Raw genomic sequence first — 24,732 nt, 5'->3', positions numbered from 1 at the left:
GCCACGGCTGCAGTTTGCTTTACTGGGCTATCTTGTCTGATTTATCCTGGATCGGTCCAACCAGCCTTGGCTATAAATAGACACAGAGGCCACTGTGGTAGTGTCAATGTGTGTGTATCTTTAAGAATTCAGCTGTAATTTGAGCCCTATAGGAGAGAGGCAGAGAGTTACCTCACACACCAACACCCCCCCCCCCATCATCGCTCCTGTAATCGAGTGTCGAGCTGCATGATCCGCACCTCTGCAATCATGCACGTTTCGTGTCGGATGGGATTCTCGGTAAACACCGCAAAGCTGCCGCGGACACGGAGCTCCTGTACCGCCGCATCCCCCACAAGTTGTTAGCGTGTGCGTGGAGCAAGAGGCGGGCTTCTCTTATCACAGAAAAAAAATGACTCGACATGGCTGTAGCTTTGACTCAACATACACGGCTTGGCGGACGATAACCGGAACCATAAGCAGCTGAGGGAGTGAGGCGCATATCATCTTAATGAAAGTCATAAGGTAGGTCCATCTGGGAGCTTATATTTCCACTACACGGCTGGTGCGCACACACACACACACACACACACACACACGACCAGGCCAGTGTTATTTTTCTCCTGCACACATTTCACAGCAGCTGGCCAGGCAATGCGGCGTGAATTGGCCTTGTGTGTGTGTGTGTATGTGTGCGTTGCTTTAAAGCACAATACATCTATGATGGTGTGTTTGCCTCGCGCAATCGATTGTGCCCCAGCATCTCTATTATGGGATCCGGTGAGGCACATAGCGAAGTTATTTTTGTGGGGCTATCGTTTCCTCTTAAAAAAAAAAAAAAGACGTCCACCCGTCTTACGCAAGCGCATTTTAACCCCACGTCCCAGTCGTTATGTTTTGGGCACATATGACGCGGGCAAAATAATTCTCCTAGACAAACCTGTTTCACTGTGGCAGTAAACATCACTCCCCACAACATTTGGCCTATGTGCACGGCGGGCCTAAACATGCCAGTGTCTGTTAAGGGTTGACACAATAATAAATAAGTGGGGGTCTGAATAACACTGCCTTTCATCTTGTTATGGTCAGATCCATTTTCAGACATGCACATCTGCTTTTGTGCCTTGTGACGACAGCATGAGGACATTTTTAATAACCTCCTGAGACCTGAACTTGTGTTTGGTATGCATTTGTAATTTCTCCTAGCTATTTTGGATCAGTAGGATGTGATTAGTATAAAAATCTAAGCACTGTAAATGATAATTAAGCCCTAATGTCCTCAAATGAGACGACTATAACGTCTTAGCTTGTTACTGTTGCTAAAATTGGTAAAATTTGTTGCCATATCAAACTATAAACATAAACCATCAACCAATCAACTATAAAATGTGATCAGGTTTTAGACCATCTCCACGATTGTGTCGAGATTGGCTGCAGACTGACTTAACAGAGATGGCTGCCATCTTGTTTTTATACAAATTAGTGTATTGGGCTCTTACTACCACTAGATGGCACTAAAAAGTGTCCACGAACGAGGACAGCAGGTCTAAATCGAGAAGAATGAAGTATAAGGTCAAGTAAACCCAAAATGACATGTCCTCACATGAGGACGGAGGGTCTCAGGAGGATAATTGCTTGTTGTGATGCCGTCCATAAGTCCTGATCGGAGATTATAGTTCAATATTAAAAGACATGACCCTTTACAAAAAGAAACAATCAGTCGTTGGCAGACCCATATTTTGTAATTGTCATTTTTGCTAATAAAAATACAACAATGTCAGTATTTACACTTGAAAAACCAACACCTCAGGGTGTGTTTGCGATCGTTAACAGTAAAGCCTATTTAAACAGTGTTATTTGTTGATAGTACAGTACAGTCTTGATCGGAGGTTGTAGTTTCTGCCCCCTTTTTGTGCATCCCCTCAGGTCTATCTCGAATTAAGGGCGACAAAACCACACCAACGAAATTCACAGCTTAACAGGAAGTGTACAAGCAGCCCATTAGAACCTTCGCAAATTCACTGTTTGCTGCGGGGGGTTTAAAATTTATAAATGTTTGCCAAAGAAACACACACGGTTCAACAAATGTGTGGTGCACACTCACCAGTGTGCTTCAGCTGTTGCCGTTCTGTATCCTTAAGGCGACCTCAGTAACCATTTGCCCTTGGCAACAGTGTACTGTGCTTGCAGGACACAAACATGTGTGCATCTCAAACAACCCTTCCCCTGCACGGCTGAGGGTAGTCTCACATATATCTCCTCAGTTAAAACACAACATGGGCTCTTAAAGTACCCCTCTATGTTATAACAAAAAGTCTTTCTGCCTTGCAGCGTGCTACATGAAAGTGTTTATGCTGTCCCACTAATGCATTACAGGCAGGCAAAAGGAGAGGACTCTGTGGAATTGGCCTTTCAGTTCCCTGGTGACTCTTTCTTGGCTAAAGTCTTTCAGTCAGGCACACACTGTTGTCCTCCAGCATTTCTTTGGCGTAACGCAGGAACAAAGGCAGGTATAAAATCACCAAGGCCAGAGCTCCAGGGAGTGAGGTGTGTGTGTTTTTAGTACGCCTGTGCTGGGAGATACTCTGTTCTTTTTCTTGGGAGATGTAAATATGTCTCTAAAGTTAACTGACTTGGCCTCCTACCAAGAGCTGGGACAGTCAAATCAGTCCTTACGCAAATAGCTCCAGGCAACACTCATAAAACAGTTCAGTGGTCTGTACTCACAGTGGCTGGAGGGGACCGCTGTCACTGACATACATTTACTGGCTATGAGCCAGCATGCATGTAGAGCTGATCACGTTGGAGCTTTGTTGTCCTATAGAGAACACTCACTTTGATCCAAATGTAGATACACGAGGAAACAGATTTTCAGGTGGCTTTAGTTCTACTACACATCAGTTTTACTTAAAGACCTGGATTTTTTATTAAATCATGTATCAGTGTGAAATGGATTTTATTGACCCATCCTGCAGCGATCTCCCTTTACACCATGTACCCATGTTCCACTCTCATTTTCCAACACATGGCTGACCTGTGTCCAATTGGATGCTCTTTCAGAAAAGCTCTGGCACCAGTCTCCCATAATCCCGTAGAACAGAAAAAGCAACTGGACCAATGTAGCAGGAGTAAGGCTATTTATTCTGTTTCTACATATTCCTTCTGTATATAGTGGGATTCATGCATTTGCAAATAATGGAGCAGCTTCAGTGATGCTCTGACTGATACAATTCAAGCGCTCATTCACTGGACAGGCTAATATATGTAATGAAACATCATCAGATCCTCCAAAAGTTGTAAGGAGGCTATATGTTCCCCAAAATATTCAGCGTTAAAGTGATTCCTAAACACACTGGGTGTGTAGCGTGAACTCACCGAACTCCTCCTGCATGTTACATATCAACCAGCAGCAGTGAACGCAGCAGCTGTGTGCATGGCTCAGGAGCAGATGCCAAAGTTTTTGGTCACTTTGGATCCTCTTGTGTGCCATTCAGGCTGAAGTTCAGGTTCGAGGATCGTCCAAGTGTCACTTCATGTAACTGTCTTATGTAAACGGGGTCTGTATTTGACATGGTGACTCACCAGGTTGTCATTGTGTTCAAAGCACACATGCTCGTGGATGCCAAGTTGTGTACTTTGTTCTGTTTTAACATGTAGCTGCTGGTTAAAGAGGAATACTTAGCCATTGATCATTTTACAAACAAGCTCTTGCCCAAGCTCTTGAGTCAGGAATCCAGGAAGCTCTTTGCGACTAACCCTATTAAGGTGGATGTTAATTTGATGACACACTCTTCCCTGCAGTACACTAAAGGAAACTCTGGGTTTGTTTCACTGAGGAAGTCATTACAGCACACACACTGTAGCTTTGGTTTAATATGTAAAATAGGACACTAAAAGGTTTTTGATGGAGATTGGACACTGCCTCTTGGGTGTGTTTTTAAGTAAACAAAGCCAAGTCCAGGGTGGGTTAAAAAGCATATTCTTCTGTTGCAGTTTACTGGGTCTCTATCTGACCTTTTTTGACGCAGAGCTTCCTGGGAAAGAAGGTGTGTGTGGTTTTAGAAGCTGTGCTGAAACCACAATGACTGGTTTCAGCGTACAGACAGAGTGTCTCGAAACTTTTGTTTTCTGTATGACGAGCCACACTTCCTCTGTAACACACACCCAGGAAGGGTCTTGTCATTGTTAAAATTCAACTTAGTACATTTTTCAGCCAGTTAGTCTACTGTAGAGGCTCTGAAGACATAAAGAAGCTGATGGAGGAGAGTTGATGCTTATTATCTTTGGTAGTTTTTCTCTCTTTGCCTGTGAGGTAAGATCCACCTTTTCTGGTTAAGGCCAGTGGCAGTCTTACTACAAGAAGAGCTCCAACTATCAATGCATTTTTTCTGCAGTGTAGTTGTTTTCTCATTCAGTATTTTTATTACTATTATTATTGGCGTTCCATAGTGAGTGTACATTTCAAAAATTCAGAAAGCAGCAGCTGGATCGGTGATAAATCTCCAGATGTCTCTTTCTGGTTTGAAAAATTCCTGAATCTAATTCGACTTGAACGGTTATCATACGAATGGTCCAATTCCTGCTCACCTGGCAGCCAGTCTTAATTAGTATGAAACACGAACTACAAATGGGGCTTCAGAAGTACATGAATATATCGATATTGAACTCTAACTGTTTATAATATATGTATATATGTCGTGGTCGTCCTATGAGAACCATGCACCCACAGGATGTCAACTTCTCACACCATTATAATTTAGTTAATATTGTTATTATGCCTCATAATATTATGATAATGTTCTAACGTTTATAATCTGGTTTATAATATACAAGTAGTTATTTACCTCACTGTTATAATCCAGAGTAACCTGTATTTTCATTGTGCATCTAAACAAATATATAAAGACCAGATAGTTAATTTCTTAGTAATAATGCCCCTCTATTTTATCGCTCACAATAATGTCTCATAATGAAATAGTATTTTTATAATATGCACTTCCTGAATCCTTAGAGTCATGTGAGTACTCCAGTTTACGAGTTTTGTGTCCCTGATGTTTGTGGTTGCCAGAGGGCTGAAAGATAGTATAATTTAGGCGAAAATTGTGGAAAAATGCGTATCATTGTGACTGTTTGAAGGGCTACAGTTGCCTCAATATTTGTCAGAAAGATTCACAATTAGGCTTGAATGAAAACCAAGAAGGTCCCCTTTAATATGACACCAAACACAATATTATAAAATGTTAAAAAATGTCCCGACAATGAGCCTAAACCAGGATATGCACCAGCGTCTAAAATGCAATTTACTTTCGTGGTAGGTTCACCTCATGAGCTGGTTACTGTGACACAGCTGTCACTCAGGAATGTCTGTCATACCAAAATATCATCTACAGACATGGACATTTTCATAATGCATTACTGAAATTTGGTCTGGTCCCTGGACTATAAGGGGGATTTTTACTTGTGCGGCAGACCCTATGCATTTTTACTTGTGCGGTGGTGTGCCTGTGTCACTCTGCAGTTACACCTCCACAACACTAGTTGGCGGCGGAAGTTTCTGTGAAGTGTTGTAAAGTTTAGTTGATTCAAAACACACATTAAATACACATTAAACGTGGCTTAACAGAGACAATTTCAAACACAAGTACACAAATCAGCGTCACTATAACTTGCAGCATTCACAGACAAACACTTGTCTTAATCTGGACACATTTTCCCCACAAATACAACATGCTAGTGTTATTAGCACACGCCTATGGCATTTTACATTGTATAAATTAGCCTAGCAGCCACGGAAGGAACACCCATTTTAGCAGGCTTGTTGTAATGTATTTTTTCAGATGATGTCGTGGCTTTATTGTTGGTTGTCCAGTGGATGGCGACAACATGCAAGATTTATTTAGAAGAACTGTGACTGTTAATATGATTAAGATATGTATTTTTAGATTGCTTTCCGTGAGTGAAAGTGTGAGTGTGTATGTGTGTACGTAGGCTCATGTGGACATCTTCATACTTGTACGTTCTACGCTTGCATAGATGAGATTTCATTCATAGTGTCGTCCGTATGTGTGTGCTACCCTCAGGTTAGGGGTGAGTGGGTGAGGGGTGGGATATTGTATAAACTCATGAATGAATTTCAGGGACAATGGTGTACATATATGCGTTTTTGTGTTTCTGTGTAGCTGTTTTCTGAATGTTGTGATGAAACAACGGAGCATGGCTAACTCTCCCAGCCTTCTTCCTAACCTTTACCTTCTCCATCTCTCCCCTTCCTCCCACAGTGGGGTTGGGTGGCCATGGACCCATTCAGCCAGCTTATTCTCACCATCTCGGTGACCAGTTTCATCACCTTCCAGTGGCTCTTCCACAAAGTCAGCCCCTGGGTGTCCATGCGCATCAGCTCCGGCTTCCTCAACCTCACTGACAAGCAGAAGGTGGAATGGAACTCAAGGTGACCCGACATGTTCGTTTTATTGCAATGACTCCGAATATTATTTACATGTACAGCAGAGAGTGTGACACAACTCTCAGATCAGATGTCGGCCCGAGGGGGGTTTGTCGCAGTCAACCCACATATTTCCTGTGACACAAGTATCTGACTCACTAGTAGGACGCACTGTGTGTTTTGCAATGTTTGCTCCACATGGCACTGTTGGAAGGTGCCGACAGCATGGTCAAAACTCAGTGGAACAGGACCTGGAGTGTTATTTCAACCCTTACTTCTGTGCATGTTGTCATTTTAACCTCATCCCTTCAACGTTTAACTTTAGTTCATATTTTGTTTTTACAGACTGTAAAACATAAAGAAAACTTTATCTCTATTTTTCAAAAAGTTTTCATATCTGATGCCACCATTCCTGTCGGGCATGGTATTTTACTGAACCCACAGTCTACTGTTTTATCTTCACAGTTCAGTCTGAACAGACACGTAGGAATGCTTCGGGGACAAAGTCTTGATAACTGATGAACAGACAATTTGATCAAACAACAACCAAGTGTCATCTGTTGTCGTGCGGCTGTTTTATCTGCTAACTTGTTATGGGAACATTGCAGACACTGGCGAGAACAACAAGACTGGAACGAAAAGTGTCTTGAGTGAGACAGACAGGCTGCAGTGATCTGAGCACAGTAAAAGCCTGCACTGTAGACTGAAGGCCAATGTCCAGTGGACAAGAGGGTTTGGAGTGATCCAGCCTCGTCCAACTTGTGTGAATCACTCATTTTCATTTTCTCTCATATGCAGTTTATTACTCATGAGAGCACTTGTGAAATTGAAATGGTCACATGGTTTATGAGCAAATGAAAGTGAATGATTAGCAGCGATGGATCCGGGCAATTGGGATCCCTGTCGAGGCCCATGACTTTACAGATTCTGCCAGAGCTGTCTTACAGTCGGTGCGGCTGTCTTTGTGTCTCGCTGACTGATTGCTGAGAACTGTCGGACTGTCTCACTGCCTCGGTGACTGACTGGGACTGTGTGCTGCTCTGCCTGACCCTTCAGCAGTGTTTAATCTCTTAGTCTAATTGGTCTGAATCTGTGTGCAGCCCTGACAGGCAATCAGTTGATTCACTGTGAGTACTAAAAATTCAGCAGTGTAAACCACAGAGCAGCTCCAAGGCACTTCTGAAATGTGATAAATACTCTTTGGCAAGCTTATTGAACGCAAAATCTCTGACATGTGTCGGTCAGCCCTTGTTGGACAGGAGTGGATTATCAAGGCTGTATGTGTTTGCATTTCAGGACAGTGTCAACGTTTCATGCGCTGTTAGTGGGAATCTTCTGTCTCTACATCTTGTTCTTCGATGATGCCGTCAATGAAGACCCAGTCTGGTGAGAGTTTGGCTGTGAATCGCACGAACTCTTTTTTTGATTATTTTATACAGAATGTCATTTTTTCCCACAAATGGCCAGAATGTCCAGTCATAGCTTTGCAAAGCTTTTGACTTGTCTACATGTTGAAGCAGGGTCAGTTGGGTTCAAGTAAGACGAATTCATGGTATTCAAAGAGTAGAGAACATCACGTCTCCTTTTTACTCTTCCAAAAACCAAAACCAATCGTGTAAGAAATGGTTTGGACAGTGAGTTTGCATGCTTTAACATATGCTTTGTTTGATCATGACCTAACATTACCTCCAAGGCCAAGAGATCACGTTAGCATACAGCTAACGTCATTGTTATGTGGGTTAAGAGGTTACGTTGGCAAAAGCCCTGTTTAGAGCTGTGGCATCCACCGTGTAGGAGCCAACACATGCTTGTATCAGAGATGAGGACACGAGGATAACATCAGCATTCCGGCACCCTGGCCAAACCTGTTACCCAAGATAGTATTACGTATGTCAAAAGTCATATGTTATTTATCTCATACAGTGAAAAGTTCTTTAATGTTTTTCAGGCCAGTGACCCCTGAGCTGAACGAAAGGTGGAGCAGGGACCCCTCTACATAGTATACTAAGCTGCAATTAAGCAGCTGTAGCATGGCTAGGTTAGCAGTTAGACTATTGTTAAAGGGGAACACCACCTGAATCAAGTATTCCAGTATGGTATTTCCATAGCCTTGGAAAGTTCGATCAGTATTTGTGAACATGAGCTACTCTCTCTCAAAGCCAGAAACCAGAGAGGTAAGCCTCAAACGTGATGTCATAGGGTGTAAAGTCTGGAGCTGGACAGTGAATGGGAGACTGAATTTGTGGACCCACACAGACTGTATTTTCTTTTTTATTCCCAGCATTCTCAGTTCTAACACAGAAAATGTACCTGTATACTCAGAACTAGAGCTGCCCCCAATACTCAAACAGAAAGGTCATTAGTCGGCAAGAATTCACTGGTTGCTTAGTCTCAGAAAACGAAACAAAAAAAAGGTGAAACTCTATTAGGAGCTGCGCCTTGTCAAAATAAACCAAAACCTATTTAACTGGACCATGTGGGAGTTTAATTTGAAAGGACAGACACAGGAAGTGGCCATGCTCAGCAGTCAGACAGGAGTCAGGTTAATTTCCAGGGCTGGTACCTGCAGTTATTCCACAGGCTAGTTAATAACATGTCGGGCAGGAAATCCAAAGTGTGGGATCATTTTGAAGGTGAAGGACGAACCCAAGGTGATATGTAAACTCATCTTCATTGGTCGACTACAAACATGACGTATCATCTGAAACATGGAAGTAGCTACATGCCCATTAGCCCACAGCGTCATTAACAGGCGGCTCGCTCAGTGTGTGACGTGCACTTGTAGATAAAATATAGGCCTATATTAATGAAGGCTCATTAGTATGGTTTTGTATTTCTCTATAATGTAGCACAGTGTTAACAATGTTACTGATACTATTCTTTCTCACACCTTCAACTCAAACCACCAAAATATATCATTTAATCATTAAATTAATATCGTACACATGCGGACGACTAGTCGACTAATGGCCCTAAATGATGACTATTGGTCGACTAGGAAAATTCCTAGTCGGGGGCAGCTCTAATCAGAACATTTCCATGGATGCTCTCAAGTGACATCAAGTAACATCTTTCCCAATTCATTGTCAGTGGAGCAGCTCCAGATTTAATACCCTATAGCATCACAAATCTGAGTTTTAGCACTCAAATTTTGGATTTGGGAGAGTTGTTCATGTTTCGTAATATTTTTGCACTATCTTCGACGATAAGAACAACATGTAAGATCACCAAATTGTGAGATATTGACATGTAGCTTTAACCTCTTAGCATTGTATTGTGCATGTAGATGTCTAGTGCATGTTTAAGATCCTTTTTTAATGGTTCTCATTTTAAAAGAATGTCACTGAAAGCATTATAAAGTCAACAGGAGACAGTTTTCAGCCAACTCAAGGAGCGAGCTAACTAGCTTCAGCTGATAACATCTAGAAATGGTTTTGCATGTTCTGTGTGTGAAATCAAACGCACATCAGAAATTTCCAAGAATTGTTAGCGGTAAGCGTTTCACCTGTATTAATATGAACTGTGCTGTTCTAGTACTGAAAGCATGACAGTTTACTGATGTTATCTGCCTCTGCGTTATGGAAATGTGAAATCCCCTGTAGGTTGGGAGTGGTTTATGTATTAAGATGCTGTCTACCTCAGTTTCTTTACTGATTCAGCCACAAGTCGTCAGCAAAGTCAGATATTTCCAACACCTACACTTAAAGGGATAGTTCGACATTTTGTCTACGCCTATTGCCGTAATCCCTGTAGTCATATGAGTAGGTACATTACCTTTAATTATCAGTGCCTGCTGTTCTGAGACCAGTGGGGCAGAGCTGCCTGCTGCTCAGCGCACAAAATGGAGGTGAATGGTACAGCCCCCTCTCTCCCTCAAAACTAATCAAATACACCATCAAATGACTCCAAAACGCTCTTGTGGACAACTTGTAGCTTACATATTCACCACGCTATGAAATAATAATGTAATATTACGAGACAGAGTTGTTTTGAAGCCAAATGCAGAGCCGGAACTACATTCCAGACATACAGTACTTGCTGTGCGGAGTGATTTCAAACAGCGTTTGTTTAGTGGAGTTACTCCTGTCATCAAAGCAAGTTTGTTGAGAAGAAGCCGACTGCTGATCATGGCGGACTTTCTGGTGGATGACGATGATGATTTCTTATTCATTTTTATATTCTTACATATTAACCAAGACCTAGAACCTTATTTATTTGAGCCAGAATATACAGAGGAAGAGTTACAGGTTTTGGAAGGGCCACTTTATTAGGTACACCTGTGCAATCTAATACAATCCAATACAACAGCTCTGCCACACATTCTACTTTTACAAAGCTTTTACATTTTCAGTTTTTCTTGACATTGTCAGAAAGGTGATTATTCTACTTTATTATTGAGGTCGTAGTGGGTGGTGCTGGTGTGTTGGAGTGCAATATATTGAAAAGTGTTCCTAATATTTTGTCCCTCTCAATTAGACAAAATTAGGAGGCCACCCCAGTACACCACCACCATTCACTATGACCTCAATAATAAACAAAGTAGAATCATCACTTTCTAGTCAATGTCAACAATAACCAAAAATTTATAAGCTTCGGGGAAAAAATCATGGTATAGCCATTCTACTGGACTGCATTAGATTACACAGGTGTACCTAACAAAGTGGCCAGTGACTGTATGTTACATACATATGTTGATGGTGGGATGGGACGAGAGTACGCCTCAAAATAATCACTGGAACATGGGGAGAACATGCTAACTCCACACTCATAAATCACCACAACTCCTGAAGGAACAACAACATAAAATGTTCCCTAGCAGTCGTTTATTCCCAACAATGAGAAGTAATGCCAGTCACTTCACTATATGCTCTGAGCAAGCACTTATCCATAACATAACCACAACAACATTTGCATTTTAGCCTTATTTACCATGCTTGGGTTGTAGGCTAATGTTACTCAACATGGAGGTAATGTTACAGCAGAGAGATTGCTGAGCAAAATACACAACGCTCATTATGGCAGTATCTTTCAAGAAAAGCGTTTGAACCATTCCTGAGCTTCTGTGCTCCATCCTTTCAGCGTCGTCCTCCGGTAAAAAATGGTTGAAGCAAACAAACATTTTCTGGACCTTTTCCACAGGCGTGTTGGGATCGATGTCCACACAAATAGCCATTGTTTCATCCTGTCCGTATACGTCACTCTGCTCCATGTCTTCGGCTTGATACCGCAACCTTTTACAATACATGTGTAAACCATGATTTACAACAACACTCTGTAAACTTCTCTCAAACTTTCTGCTGCGTCCAGCTGACGATACCGCAAATGCAAGGCTGCAAGCAACTGTCTCAGGTGCGCACTGTGTCACTCTGCCCAGTGGTTTACTCAAGAAAGTAGTTCCGAGTATTTGCTTCATGTATCGTAATGTTACTTAATTATACATTATTATTTCATAGCGTGGGGAATGCGCAAGCCGTGTGTTGTCCACTAGAGCGTTTTGGAGTCATTTGATGGTGTATTTGATTAGTTTTGAGGGAGAGAGGGGGCTGTACTGTTCACCTCCATTTTGTGCGCTGAGCAGCAGGCAGCTCTGCCCCACCGATCTCAGAACAGCCGGCACTGACAATTAAAGGTAATGTACCTACTCATATGACTACAGGGATTACGGCAATAGGTGAATTTGCCAAAATGTCAAACTGTCCCTTTAAGGACTTGTAACATTTAATCACACAAACCCAGTTTAACCAAATGTGTTTTTTCAATAGGGGAGATCCTACACTGGTGAAGACTAACGTTGCCATCACAACAGGCTACCTCATATCTGGTAAGGCAAACATACAGTTTACCCAGGTAACGTTTGTGAAAGATGTGTTTCAGCTGCGGGTCGGAAATAAAATAAGAGATACACAGACGATTTTTGAATAAAGCGTTTAAGTTTACAGTATGATCTTTTTCAGTTGTATGTACGTTAAATGTTGTGATAACGCTAATGACATGGTGTCTCTCTTTCCCCTGTACTTCTGTTTTCCAGATCTGCTGCTAATATTTTACTATTGGAAGGCGATAGGCGACAAGTTTTTTGTAATTCACCATCTGGCAGCGTTGTATGCTTACTACTATGTACTGGTGAGTGCCCTATTGTCCAATAGCAGAGCGTGCAGGCAAGATGGGAAGGAGACAGCCAAGGGTGAACAGCTGTGTCCTGTCAAGCTGGGTCCTTTACTTGATTTAGCCACTGTTCAGTAAGTGTCCCTGACTGTCGCCACGCGGCCACGCACCCCTTGTTAGTTAAATATGCACAAGACAAGGTCAGCGAGTGGGAGAAGTGATGCACCCCAGACTGTACAAACACAACAGGGAAGGACACCTTATGGAAGTTTAAAGTCCACCTCTTTGGCTTGAATGCTTTCAGTGGAAGTGGAAGAAAAACTTATATAGAAAGTAACACACCAGTCGGAGAGTTAAAGTATTGATTGCTGTATTTTTGTGCATGACACATAGTGTGTGTTCCAGCAGGAGTCCATGTTTACCAGCACAGTTTTGTTATCAAGATAGATGTATAAGGACTAAGAGGGAGTATTTTTAGCTTGCTTGGAAACAACTGATCTAAAAAGTATCAGTCAAAATGATGTGAGGAGTGTACACACGTGTAATGCATTAAGTTGAGGGGAAAAAATCTGCTACGTTTCTTGTAATTAACGAATGTTATCTCAGAATTGTTAGAAAAATTTTCATGGAAATTCTGCTCTTGTTTTTCAGAATTAACAAGAGTGTTATCTCGGAATTTTTAAGAAGGTTTCTTAGGGGAAAAAATGCCCTGTTTTTCTGAAAAAACGGAATTGATACTTGGAAAAAAAAATTCTGCTTGTTTTCCCACATTAACGAGAAAATAATCTCGTTGTCAGAGAAAAAAAAAAGAATTTTCATGATTATTATTATCTCGGAAATTTAGAAACACTGGAGCAGATTGGAAAAAAAATCTGCTTTTGTTTTCTGAAAAAATCTGCTTTTGTTTTCTGAATTAGTGAAAAAATAATCATATAAATTCAGAAAAAAATATGAGATTATTAAAATGTCAATTCAGAAAAACAAAATTCATGAAAACTTAATAATTATTATCTCAGTCATTTAGAAATACACGATTTGAAAAAAAATATTGCTTGTTTTTCTGAATTAATGAAAAAAATATCTTGCAAATTTAGAAAAATGAGAATTTATGAGATTATTAAAATGTAAATTCAGTAAAAAAAAAAAAACAGCAGATTTTTGTTTCATGAAAACTTTTCGTATAATTCTAAGATAATGATCTTGTTAATTCAGAAAAATAAAAGACAAAAAAATTCATGAAAACTTTATTATTATTATCCTGGTAACTTAGAAACACAAGACTTGGGAAAAAAAATTCTACTTGTTTTTCCTGAATTAATGAAAAAAAAAATCTTGTAAATGCAGTAAAATGAGAATTTATGAGATTATTAAAATGTTAATTCAGAAAAACAACAGCAGATTTTTTTGTTCCACGAAAACTTTTCTCATAATTCTGAGGTAATGATCTTGTTAATTCAGAAAAACAAAAGTAGACAAAAAATTAATGAAAACTTTATTTTTATCTCCTTAATTTAGAAACACGAGCAGCTTTTGTTTTTCTGAATTAACGAAAAAATAAACTCAGAAAAACAAGATCATTAAAATGTTTATTCATAAAAACAACAGCAGATTGTTTTGTTCCATGAAAATGTTTATCATAATCCTGAGATAATACTCTCAGTAATTCAGTGCATAATTGCATTACACTTCAGTATGATTGCAGGAACAACACTGATAATGTTAAGGTTACGGCGGTTTGACATTTCATTCAGGTTAAGCAATCGTTGGTGCGGCACTATAAAAACCCTCTTACCAAAGAACAAGATGGCCGACCCAATAATAGAATAAATCACCTTGTTGGTGTGAAGGCTGTATCACTGTCATTATCCTGGTAATAATTTCCCAACTCATCTGAAGTACTAATTAGTGACTCACTCTTTATTGCTGCACAGTTAGCACACAGTCGGCTCTTATCGAGATATTGAGACAGTTTAGTGTCCTCAGCGTTCACGGGCAGTGCTGTTCACTCTTGGTTCAATCTGAAACCCTCTAGGTCGCCAGGATCTGTTGATAATTATGTAAATGAATGACTATGGTATTTTTTGCATGGAATGCTCAACGATGGTACTGGCTGATGACCCTCCTCCTCGTCCTCCTCGTCCTCCTCCTCCTCCTCCTCCTCCTCCTCCCTCACCTTGCCCTTACAATCTCTGTGCTTTCTGTTTGTTATACTGACCCCCTCCCCCTCCTTTAAATGTTTTGTGAAACTGACATAAGCTGAACATCTCTGAGCTTAGCGCAGCTGAATGCTAACCTGTAACCACTGTGTGCATGCTGGCAGCTCTGAAGCATTCTACACAGGCAGGGTTTCCTGTTCTTGTTACTGTGCATGCCAACGAACGGTCTTAATTACTTACCTGCCTATCCACATAACCTTCCGCTTGTCTGTTCTTTGTGCCGGAGCCTAGTTCTGCCTCTTCTTTCTCCTCCTTACACTCCTCCTGAGACTCTCTGATGAGGGAAAACGTACAAAGACATTCAGATAATGTCATCCACATGACCCCCAAGATGATAGCGCATCACCAGATAGACAAGACCATGTTGTGTGCATTCTGTCAGGGCCGTTGAACAACCATAGAGTTACTGTTTTTAATGCTCTTTAAAGTTTCCTTTATTTTATTTGAGTTAAGCAAACTTACAGGGAAATCAGTTTGTTCCCCGAAAAAAAATGCGAAGGGACATACAGTGTGCATTGCTTTGCCTATATATGAGACCCTATACTTTAGCTGATCTTAACTTTTTTGATACGAGGCCATTGGCAATTGATTACAATTACAAAACTATACGGACCACGTGTTAAGTGTAAACCCTGCAGTCCAGATTTACATCTTCCCCCTATCTACATTCCAGTCACTGGCTGGATTTACAGATTTCTTCTTCTATAATGTGGCACATATCATATGCATCCGTTTTTTTATCTGTCGTCATTGCATTTTTAAAGTGGAATATTACTCTCCCACATATCTGTGTCCAAACAATAATACTAAGATTAAAACAGTGTCACAACTTTGAAACAAAATATGCTTCATAACTGTAAATCCAGCCTTTCATTTGGAGGAACAGAGAAAGCCCCTGTATCTAAGGCAGTTTCGTAAATGAGACAAAGTAGGCCATACTGTTACTGGACACTCATGACTGTTTTCTTCAGACTAGAGCCGAAATTCATGTTGGATAACAGAGTGAATGCTCCGAAATTAGCCAACAGTGGTAGGGAACACACTGCTGTAGCCGCAGAAGAGAGGTTAATCCTTGATGTCATTTTCATTTTATTTAGTTTTGTACCCAGTCGAATGTGTCATATGTTGTCAAAGTCTTCTTAGTTAATGTGTTGGGTGTGTTTATGTGGAAGTTTTCATGTCAAATACACAATAAATTCTGCCTTCTCAATATTAATATTAAACCCCAGAGGCACACAGCCAAATTAATATAATTTAACGTAATTTAATTTATTTAAAGTAAATACAAATCAGCTTAATGTCACGAGCTTGTTGATATGATTTGACTATTGATTAACCAGCCACTAATGTCTTGGTCGAAACAGTGTTGAAGTAACTATGATTTATTTTAATAGCAGTATAATGTGTATTTTGTGTGTGTGTGTGTGTGTGTGTGTGTGTGTGTGTGCGTGTGTGTGTTTTAACAGTCAAGAGTAGCGTAACTAAAAAGATATTACAATAACTGCTGTGTAAATATTAGATGCATGCTTTTCTTCTCAGTGTCGTACATGTTGCTTCTTATTTGCTTCCAACTGTGGTGGCATCTTTTATTTATTTTTCTTCTTCTAATATATTTGTCTGTCTGTCTCTGTGTTCTCCGCTTACTTTAACATAAATAGCCCCTCTTCAAACCCCACATGCAAAAACTACCAATTCCAAGTCGGGTTGTGTCATCCCCGTTCATGCAAAAACTACCAGAAGGGTTATGTGTCATGTAGAAAGCCAGAGCAGGTCTCGATCTAGATGGGGACTTCCCTTATTCCTGTCTTGTCTGCTACTATTGCTGTTGTGTTGCACTGAGCAGATATGATGCCCAGTCACAGTATGGACTTACCAGTTCCTAGACGTACTAGCATGCTAATGCTAGGTGGAAAGAACACATCATATGGTTCAAAAACTTTGTGTCGCATAGTAAGTATGTTTTAATGACCAGCTTTTGTTTACAGCCCTGACGGTAAGTTTTCTTTTACGTGCTGTGACAGCCAGGCCGCTAGCCAGATAACTTTGAACTACATGTTCTTCGTGGGTATTGTAGTGAGACTGATCGCTGTGATTTGTATCTTAATTTTGAGTTGGACTTGTGTTCTGAATTTGGTATGGTTAGGATGCAAAATTCAGTTTCAGAACACGAGTCAAACTCAAACAGTTTCAATTGCAGTTAAAATTAAGACGCAAGTCACAATGCTGTCTTTCAGTCCGAACACTTGAGTCAAATGTATTTGGCTAATGGCACAATTTTAACTCCATTTTGATCCGAGTGCTTGATTAAGCAAGGAGGGTCGGGTCAGCGGTGTTTAAGATGGCGTGTCCTGAAAGCATCTTGGTTGTAAGATCATCTTCATTTTATTAAACAGCAGCTGAAAACTGTGTGAGTGGATATAAAGCAATACAAGCTCAAGTTAATGTAGAGCGTCATAGTGGCTTCTGCTCAGGTCAAAAACTACTGTCAGTAGTTTGTGTATTTTACTGATCAGGTAACATCACAGGCTTTGAGCTCAGGCACTAACCTGCTGAAGATGATCTCACACCCAAGACAGCATTGATTTGGGGACCTGATCTCCTGAACAGTGACATGTGTGGCAGTTATTGCTTTTACTCTGCATGGCTTCTGATTGCTCCTTCAAACAGTGGCTGGCTGACTGTATGTATGGTTGTACAGTATATCAAAGCTTGTGCTGTGTTAATATTTGCTCAGTACCGAGATGTTATTCGGATGATTTGCCGCGCTGTGTGGTCTTTACATGATGTTTTCTGCTCTCTGGATGAAGTGTGAGTTAGAAGTAGTTAGCATATAGTGTGGTGTAAGGATGCATCAGTGATTATTATGTCAATAAATGCAAAAATGCTTCATTTTTGCATATTGCTTCTTGTGTTTGGGTTTTTAGAGGCTATATGATGAAGATGTTGCTTATTCACTTATTTAGTTTAAGTTTATATGAGGCAAAACCATTAATGGTCTCACTATGAGCAAGCCCAGTGTTGGTCAGCAATTCTACCTCTCTAGCACCTAGAGTTACGGGCCATATTTCCATACATTTAAAGTTAATATATAACTTTAAATGGCTACAAGGGGATGATTTCTGTCAGTATGTTGACACTCAATTCTGTAATAAGTTATCTAAAAAGAGAGCTAATTTTCCATTAAATTGGCTGAGTATTCTCCAATATGAATCCTAAAGATTGCCATACTCCTAAGAGGATGAACCATTTTCATTTTTTGCCATTGTCAAGCAAAAATACCAACATCACATAAAAGATATCTGATACTCAAACACAATGATTGCCTTAAATACGGTCAGCACAGTCTTGCTCCCAAGGAAATGAACCCTTTTGATTCAAAGACAAATGTGTTTTATCATGAACAACTGTCCCAGGTTAAAAACTAAAAGAGTTCATCTGTTGATTGGCACATCGCCAGTTCTTTATGTCCTTGTTACAGCGAGGACGAGCCTCTGCTCACACTAGATGAGGAGAATGAATCATTAGGAAGTCAAATTAAAGACCAGTCTAATTTTGGCTTAAGACTAATTGTGTGCCCAGAAGGAGACGGCTCTTTTGTTAGACCTGCCGAATAGGTCTATATTTGGTGACGACTTCATCTATTTTTAGACCTGAGGTCCCCACACAGTAAAAATTTGTCTTGAAATATGAGATATTGTATGGATATCTCCAAAGATGGAAACGCAGGCATACCTCAGTTACCTAGTTACTGTGAGGAGCTGGCGGAGCATCAGGTTCGTGCCGGCTGATCCAAATGACTCGCTGTCTTGTTTTTGTCCCTTTCATGTTTCGTTGTCTTCCTGTTCTTACCTTGTTCTTCCAGGGCCAAGGAATGTTGCCTTATTTTGCTAACTTCCGTCTGCTTGCTGAGTTTTCTACACCATGTGTGAACCAGCGGTACGTACCTGCTTACTCATGAACTGGACTTTGGGTCTTAAAGGTCCAGTGTGTAGGATTTAGGGGAATATATTGGCAGAAAGGGAACATGATATTCATAGCTATGTTTTCGTTAGCGTATAATCACCTGAACATAAGAAGCCTTGTGTTTTTGTTACCTTAGAATGAGCCGTTTTTAAATTCATATTGAGCGGGTCTGTCATATTATTCTACAGTATCCCAGAAAGGACAAATCAAACACTGGTTCTAGTAGGGCCATTCGAGTTTACGTTCCGGCCACTGTCGTTCTCCTACAAGTTTGGCATACAGGAGAAGTTTCAGTTGTTTTTGATCTGCATCGGCTTATATCCAGTAAATCATTTGTTCATTACAATTAATGTACGTCTTCAAATTAAGGCTGTATATTTGTTTTTTTAAGGAAAAGGGCAACAACCCTATTTGAAGAATACTGAATCACCTAACACATGTATATACCAGTGTTGTAGTTAAGACCAGTGGTTCCCAACTGGTGGGTTGCAGTCCAAAAGTGGGTCGTGGGTCCATTCTCAATGGACCGCCAGTGACTTGCAAACATATCAAGTTTGTAAAAAACATTAGAGTGCTGTAGAGTGAGTGACTAACCAACAGCTACTTGACAGAGACAGCAAACGAGCTCAACGACATGGCCGAACGCAAGTATGACGGTGAATGTATTTAACTGTGTGGACCTTAAACTAATGACTAAGGAGAAATCTCGACCCTCTGGCGGTACCAGTTGGGAACCACTTGTCAAGACCACCTAAACGGACCAAGACCAGAGTGTATCAAGGCCGAGACGAGACCAAGACTTAAATGGGTCAAGACCAGTGCGAGTTCCACACTACGTGACACGATAAAATGTGGAACCGAGTAAAAGTGTGGTCAGTTCCGAGACGAGACCAAGACCTTCAAATAATCGTCTTGAGACCAAGACTGATCTTGAGTACTACAACACTAGTGTATACAGATACATAACATTAAATCAGGATTGTTGTGGAACTCAAAATGTTAACGGTAGGCCTGTCAGTATCCGTCTATGCACTTCAGGTAATTAGTAACAATAACTAAGAAACCAAGTATCTCAGTATGCAGTTCCTTATCTCTCATACTGACATAGTTTTCAACAAGCCTATATAGTACTTCAGAAGCATTGTGGAACTCCTGAAATTCAGTTATGGCTTTTGATTTTGGTGCCACCCCAAGATTTTTAGCGACCCCTTCTGGGCAACCCTATGAAACATTTCTGGGCATCTTCTCTTTGCGTTCACATTATTTGATTACCCATCCTTTTTAAAGCTTTTACCTGGATAAAGCTGACGTCATACCGAACATACTTCAGACAGCAGTGACGTAACTGTTGTTGTTAAGTGTTAAGTTACTCGTGATTGTCTTAAACATTTTTATATTTGCATAGACGCTGTTTTCTAAACTGTGTGTTGTGTTTCAGCTGGTTCTTTGAGGTACTAGGTTATCCCAAGTCCTCCCGGCCCAACATGGCGAATGGCGTTGCCATGGCAGTAGTCTTTTTCATGGTCCGCATCGCCGTCATGCCAGTCTACTACATCCGCATGTATGCGGTCTATGGCACTGAGGCCTTCTACCAGGTCCCCTGGGGTGGCCGCGTAGCCTGGATCTGCTCCAGTATCTGCTTGGACATCATGAACGTCATGTGGATGCATAAGATCGCCCGCGGCTGTTACAAAGTGCTGCGCTCGGCACGCCAGAGCAAAGCTGGCGCACCTCAGGAGAATGGGAAGACGGATTAAGGGAACCAGGGTGTCAGTGGTGAGAAAACGCCACAATGGAGACAAACTGATGTCACTCTCAGTGCACTGGGGAGCCGGAGCTTGGACACTCACCTGTCACACCAAGGAGTGATATTACAGGACCGAATGTAAATGAGGGAAACTTAGCTTTTTCTGGAAAGCGGGTACAGTCACTGAGATACACTGATGGACCGTTGAAGTGGCCATCCCTAAGCCATGAAATGACCTCCTAGCAATACTCTGTGTGCATGGCCAATTATTTTTCTCTTGAACAATTTACCACTACACAAAAGAGTTTCGTCCTGGGACAATGGACTGTTAGCCCAAACACAAATTGTCAAAAAGTTTACCGTTCTTTACATACTCAGTGCTCAACAGAAGACTTTTCAATGTTTTGTTGTTTTGTTTTTATATTATTACTGCTCCCTGAGTCCCAGAATAAAAATGGTGAATACCTGTCGATGATAGTGAGGCAAAGATTTTAGGGAACCTCGAAAACATTGAGTGATTCCTTAATGATGGTCAGTCTTGAGCTTAATTTGCAGGGACTTGACAGACACAAGATGGGATTACATCAAGTGCAATCACAGAGATGGATAAATCCGTTCATCACTCACCCACTGTCATTCAGTTAAGAGGTTCATTTAAAAAGCCAGCCTTTTAAGACGTCTATAGAAATATTGCGAGTCTTGGTTGCATTTTAAGTTGATTTATATAATGCAGGGTTGAACGGGCATTGGTACACTGTATGTAGTCTTTTGTCTTGCTGGGGTCGAGGCAGATTGGATTAAAGATAACGTTTTTAATGAAAAGGATGTACAGAGTACCTTAGCGATGCTAAAAGGGAAACTGAATGTCACTGCTGTGTTTGTATGTTGAATGCAAGAACATTAATTTTCTGTATTAATGTTGAGCCAACAGTTTTCATCGAATATTTAAATCCACATGATTTAATGCGTACACGGCCTGATATTTCACAGAATGGAAAATATCATTGCATAAACACTGTTTTGTGGGAGCCATGATTATATTTATTTCACATTGTTCGATGCATGTTGAGGGGTGAAGCTGATTTGGATCGCTAATGCGGAATCTGTCATATACAAACCTTAAAAAATGAAAGTTAAAGGCAGCGTGACGACAGGGCAACTGCTTCGACATGTCCATTTATGCTAAAAGGTTTGATGGGAAATGTTCTGACACTCCTATAGTTTTCCAGCGTCAGGTGACCTTACGTTTATATAATGATCACACTTGCTATTTATGATCTTTTAGGCACAACTTTACCCCCGGGCAACACTTTGCCAACAAGCTGCATGCTGCTATGTGTGTTTACCATGAAGAAATTGGACGTTTTATCCAGCAAATTGAATTCAGTACATGCTTTTGTTACATTTTAAATGAATTTGTTTCTGCAGACATGAGTTTGATATGACATTAAATACAACAATCAGTGTTTCAGATGGTAATGGCTGCATTTGTCAAAAACATTTTGTTGTTTTTTAAAGCATTGTTATACAAATAGCTTCTGCCTCATGTTACATATGATCAATCAGCTGTTAAACAAATATTACACTTCATATTTATTCCACTGATACAAGGATTGCGTTTTGTCGTTAGTGGGCAGAAGTATGAGGTGATTCATGTTGTAATTGTTTTCCTAAGCATCATTCTACTGACAAAGCAGCTCGTCATCGAACACTGAACACAGGAGCAAATCTGTTCAAAGGTTTTTACGACAAATGTATCATTTGTTCAAATAAAAAAGTTGCGATCAGTCGTTGATTTACGGAACATGTACTTGAATTTTCACTGTAAAAATGTATCTTTATATGAGCTGTACATCCGAAGCTTCTGTCAAATGTTTTGTGAAACGGATACAGGGATTGCTAGTTTTTCGAAAGCCGCCTTGATATGTTCAGCGTTTGATTCCGTTGCCTTTTTAAAAACCAACTTATGATTGCATAGTTAATATTTTGTTACATCCAACTCCTTACAACACTGAGAAATGTTTTCCATGTCTGATGCCTGTCTAAAGTGATTGTTTGGCCTTTGTAATAGTTTCAAATGTAAAACCAAGAGGCTTAAGGCTGGTTGTTTCAGTGCTTTTTTTATGGTTTAAAAACACAAAGATTTACGTACTTGTGCCAGTGCTTCAGCCATTACCACCCCATAATGAAGACTTTTTGTCATATCCATTTTCATACAACAGTGCCAACCAGTTATCTGATGGTTCAGACTTATTCTGTTTACACAACCATCTCTGCACGCTGTAGCTAGTTAGATGAGGCTCAGTGGAGTTCAGCATTAAAAAACAGGCGTGAAAGACTTTTATCTCTCACGCCATTCGATCAAAGGCAGTGCGTTTGGAACAGGACAGACCTGGGTGGACGTCATCTACATTACATGTGGATATCACCATCTCACATCTTAGAACAGAGTCAGGATGTTTGTTAATATTTCACTGGAATTAAACAGAAATCATGTAAGGGGTTTCAGGACAGCGGGGCGCTTCTGTCAGAATCAGGGGTGGCTCTGTATGCAAGGTCATGCATGGTCAATATTCTTCATGCACCCTCTATAACTGCATGTGGTATTGCATGGGGATTGCACTGTAAACAAACTAGCATATACATTTGCAAGACAAATTTTGTTCTCTCTTTCCTTTCTCTTAGTACATGTACATAATGTTTACTTAAACATTATTCTTGTACTGTGCCACATAATGTAATCCACAGACGGTGATGATGATGATGATGTGACGAGAGCATCATAAGGCAGATATTTAGTATAATGCAGCACAGAAGTAATCAGTAAAGGGAATACTTGAATACTAATCAGCGCAGCCTATAAGAATCTGGGCAGTGCAAATAAACATTAATCCTACGAGCATCTTGCGTTATATGCGTACCATTGTCTTTAATTTAATAATCCGAGAGAGGCAGACGTACAACGGAGCAGATGCTGTGGTGACAGAGAGCATGGTGCTGCTGTCGCGTAGTCAAACTGGTGTTGGTGTTTCTGTTCTGAATGTGGTGTGGAGAGATGCGAGTAGGTGGAGTGTTTAGTGACATTCTATGAATGTATTGGAGGAACGAAAAATATTTGTCATTTGCATTTTCATTTGTTCTTTACAATAAATACCAAATTAACTCGTGATGTGTGTCATTTGGGTTCTAACATGAAGCTTAAAGCACGAAACTAATCAGCATCTAATGTCTTAAATATGAGTTCTGTTACGCTGCCAAGATCATAATGTAATTCGTCTCACCATTATTTGAAGACATAATTGTCTGTTTTCATTTTGCTCACAAGATCCCATTTGCCTTTATAAAGCAGTTTACAGATTTTTTTTTTTAAAGTCAATAAATATGAAGAGCTCATTTTTCTTCGTTAATTGCATGGCTGACTTTTTACTTCAACCCCCAAATGATTCGTATATCAGTTACTCACCCTGTGTTAGGTTGAATTCATCAGGAAAACTTTGTGTTTCTGGCATGTCTCAGCTGAACGAAGAATCCAAAAAGTCATAAGGGTCCATAATAGGGATAGACCGATATGGATTTTTTAGGGCCGATGCCGATACCGATTTTTTTCCATCACCCTTAGCCGATGACCGATTATGGACTGCCGATTTTCTTGAGCCGATATTTGGGGCCGATACTGCTTTTGCTCCCTCAATTTACATAAAAAAAAAATGACACAATGATAACAAATATTACAGGTCTCAAGTTTAAAATAAGAAACATTTATTGAACAGTAAAAAATACTAAAACAAGATGGAAAGTTGAGGTAGAACAGGTAAAATATTATTATTATTATACATTCAAATAAAAAAAAGAGTTCAGTGCTCTTAAATCTTCCAGTAATGTCTTTATAAAATAAACAAATATTTAAGCTGAAGCATAAATAAAACAACAACTACTGTACACAGTAGGATTCAACAGCTTTGTTCAACTTAACCACATACTTTCAAATAAAAAAAAGTGCCAGGGAAAAATTAATCCGCGAACCCACGCGTGTATTGGCCGATGCCGATACAAGTTAAAAAAAACCTCAAATATCGGCCCGATATATCGGCCAGCCGATGTATCGGTCTATCCTTAGTCCATAACAGCAAAACTAAATCACAACATCAGTGTCCAAACACTCACACAACTCATGCAGTATAATCCGAGTCTACCACTGCCTTGATCAGTTAGTTTCGTTGTGATATTGCGTGACTTTGGGGATTTAAAGGGTTTGTTTGGAAGTTCAAAGTGACACATTA

General features: G+C 40.3%; 1 protein-coding gene across 3 annotated transcripts; it reads left to right on the top strand.

The window, feature by feature from the left end:
- On the top strand, positions 1-23,619 carry tlcd4a (TLC domain containing 4a). 3 transcript variants are annotated; one of them, XM_033639250.2, is made up of 7 exons: positions 1-504; positions 6,258-6,427; positions 7,718-7,807; positions 12,184-12,242; positions 12,450-12,544; positions 18,605-18,678; positions 20,144-23,619. In XM_033639250.2, exons 2-7 carry the CDS (start codon positions 6,273-6,275, stop codon positions 20,460-20,462), a joined length of 792 nt encoding a protein of 263 aa, XP_033495141.1. In that variant the 5' UTR covers positions 1-504; positions 6,258-6,272; the 3' UTR covers positions 20,463-23,619. The 3 variants fall into 3 exon arrangements, with proteins under 3 accessions (XP_033495141.1, XP_033495142.1, XP_033495140.1); XM_033639249.2 differs by lacking the exon at positions 1-504 and adding an exon at positions 4,139-4,291; XM_033639251.2 differs by lacking the exons at positions 1-504; positions 7,718-7,807 and adding an exon at positions 4,138-4,291.
- Positions 23,620-24,732: the final 1,113 nt, after the last annotated feature.

This window comes from Epinephelus lanceolatus, chromosome 20, assembly GCF_041903045.1.
Source record: "Epinephelus lanceolatus isolate andai-2023 chromosome 20, ASM4190304v1, whole genome shotgun sequence".
NCBI classification, from domain to species: Eukaryota; Metazoa; Chordata; class Actinopteri; order Perciformes; family Serranidae; genus Epinephelus; species Epinephelus lanceolatus.
Note: the sequence above shows the minus strand (reverse complement) of the source record. Positions and strands in the feature narration are given on the sequence as shown.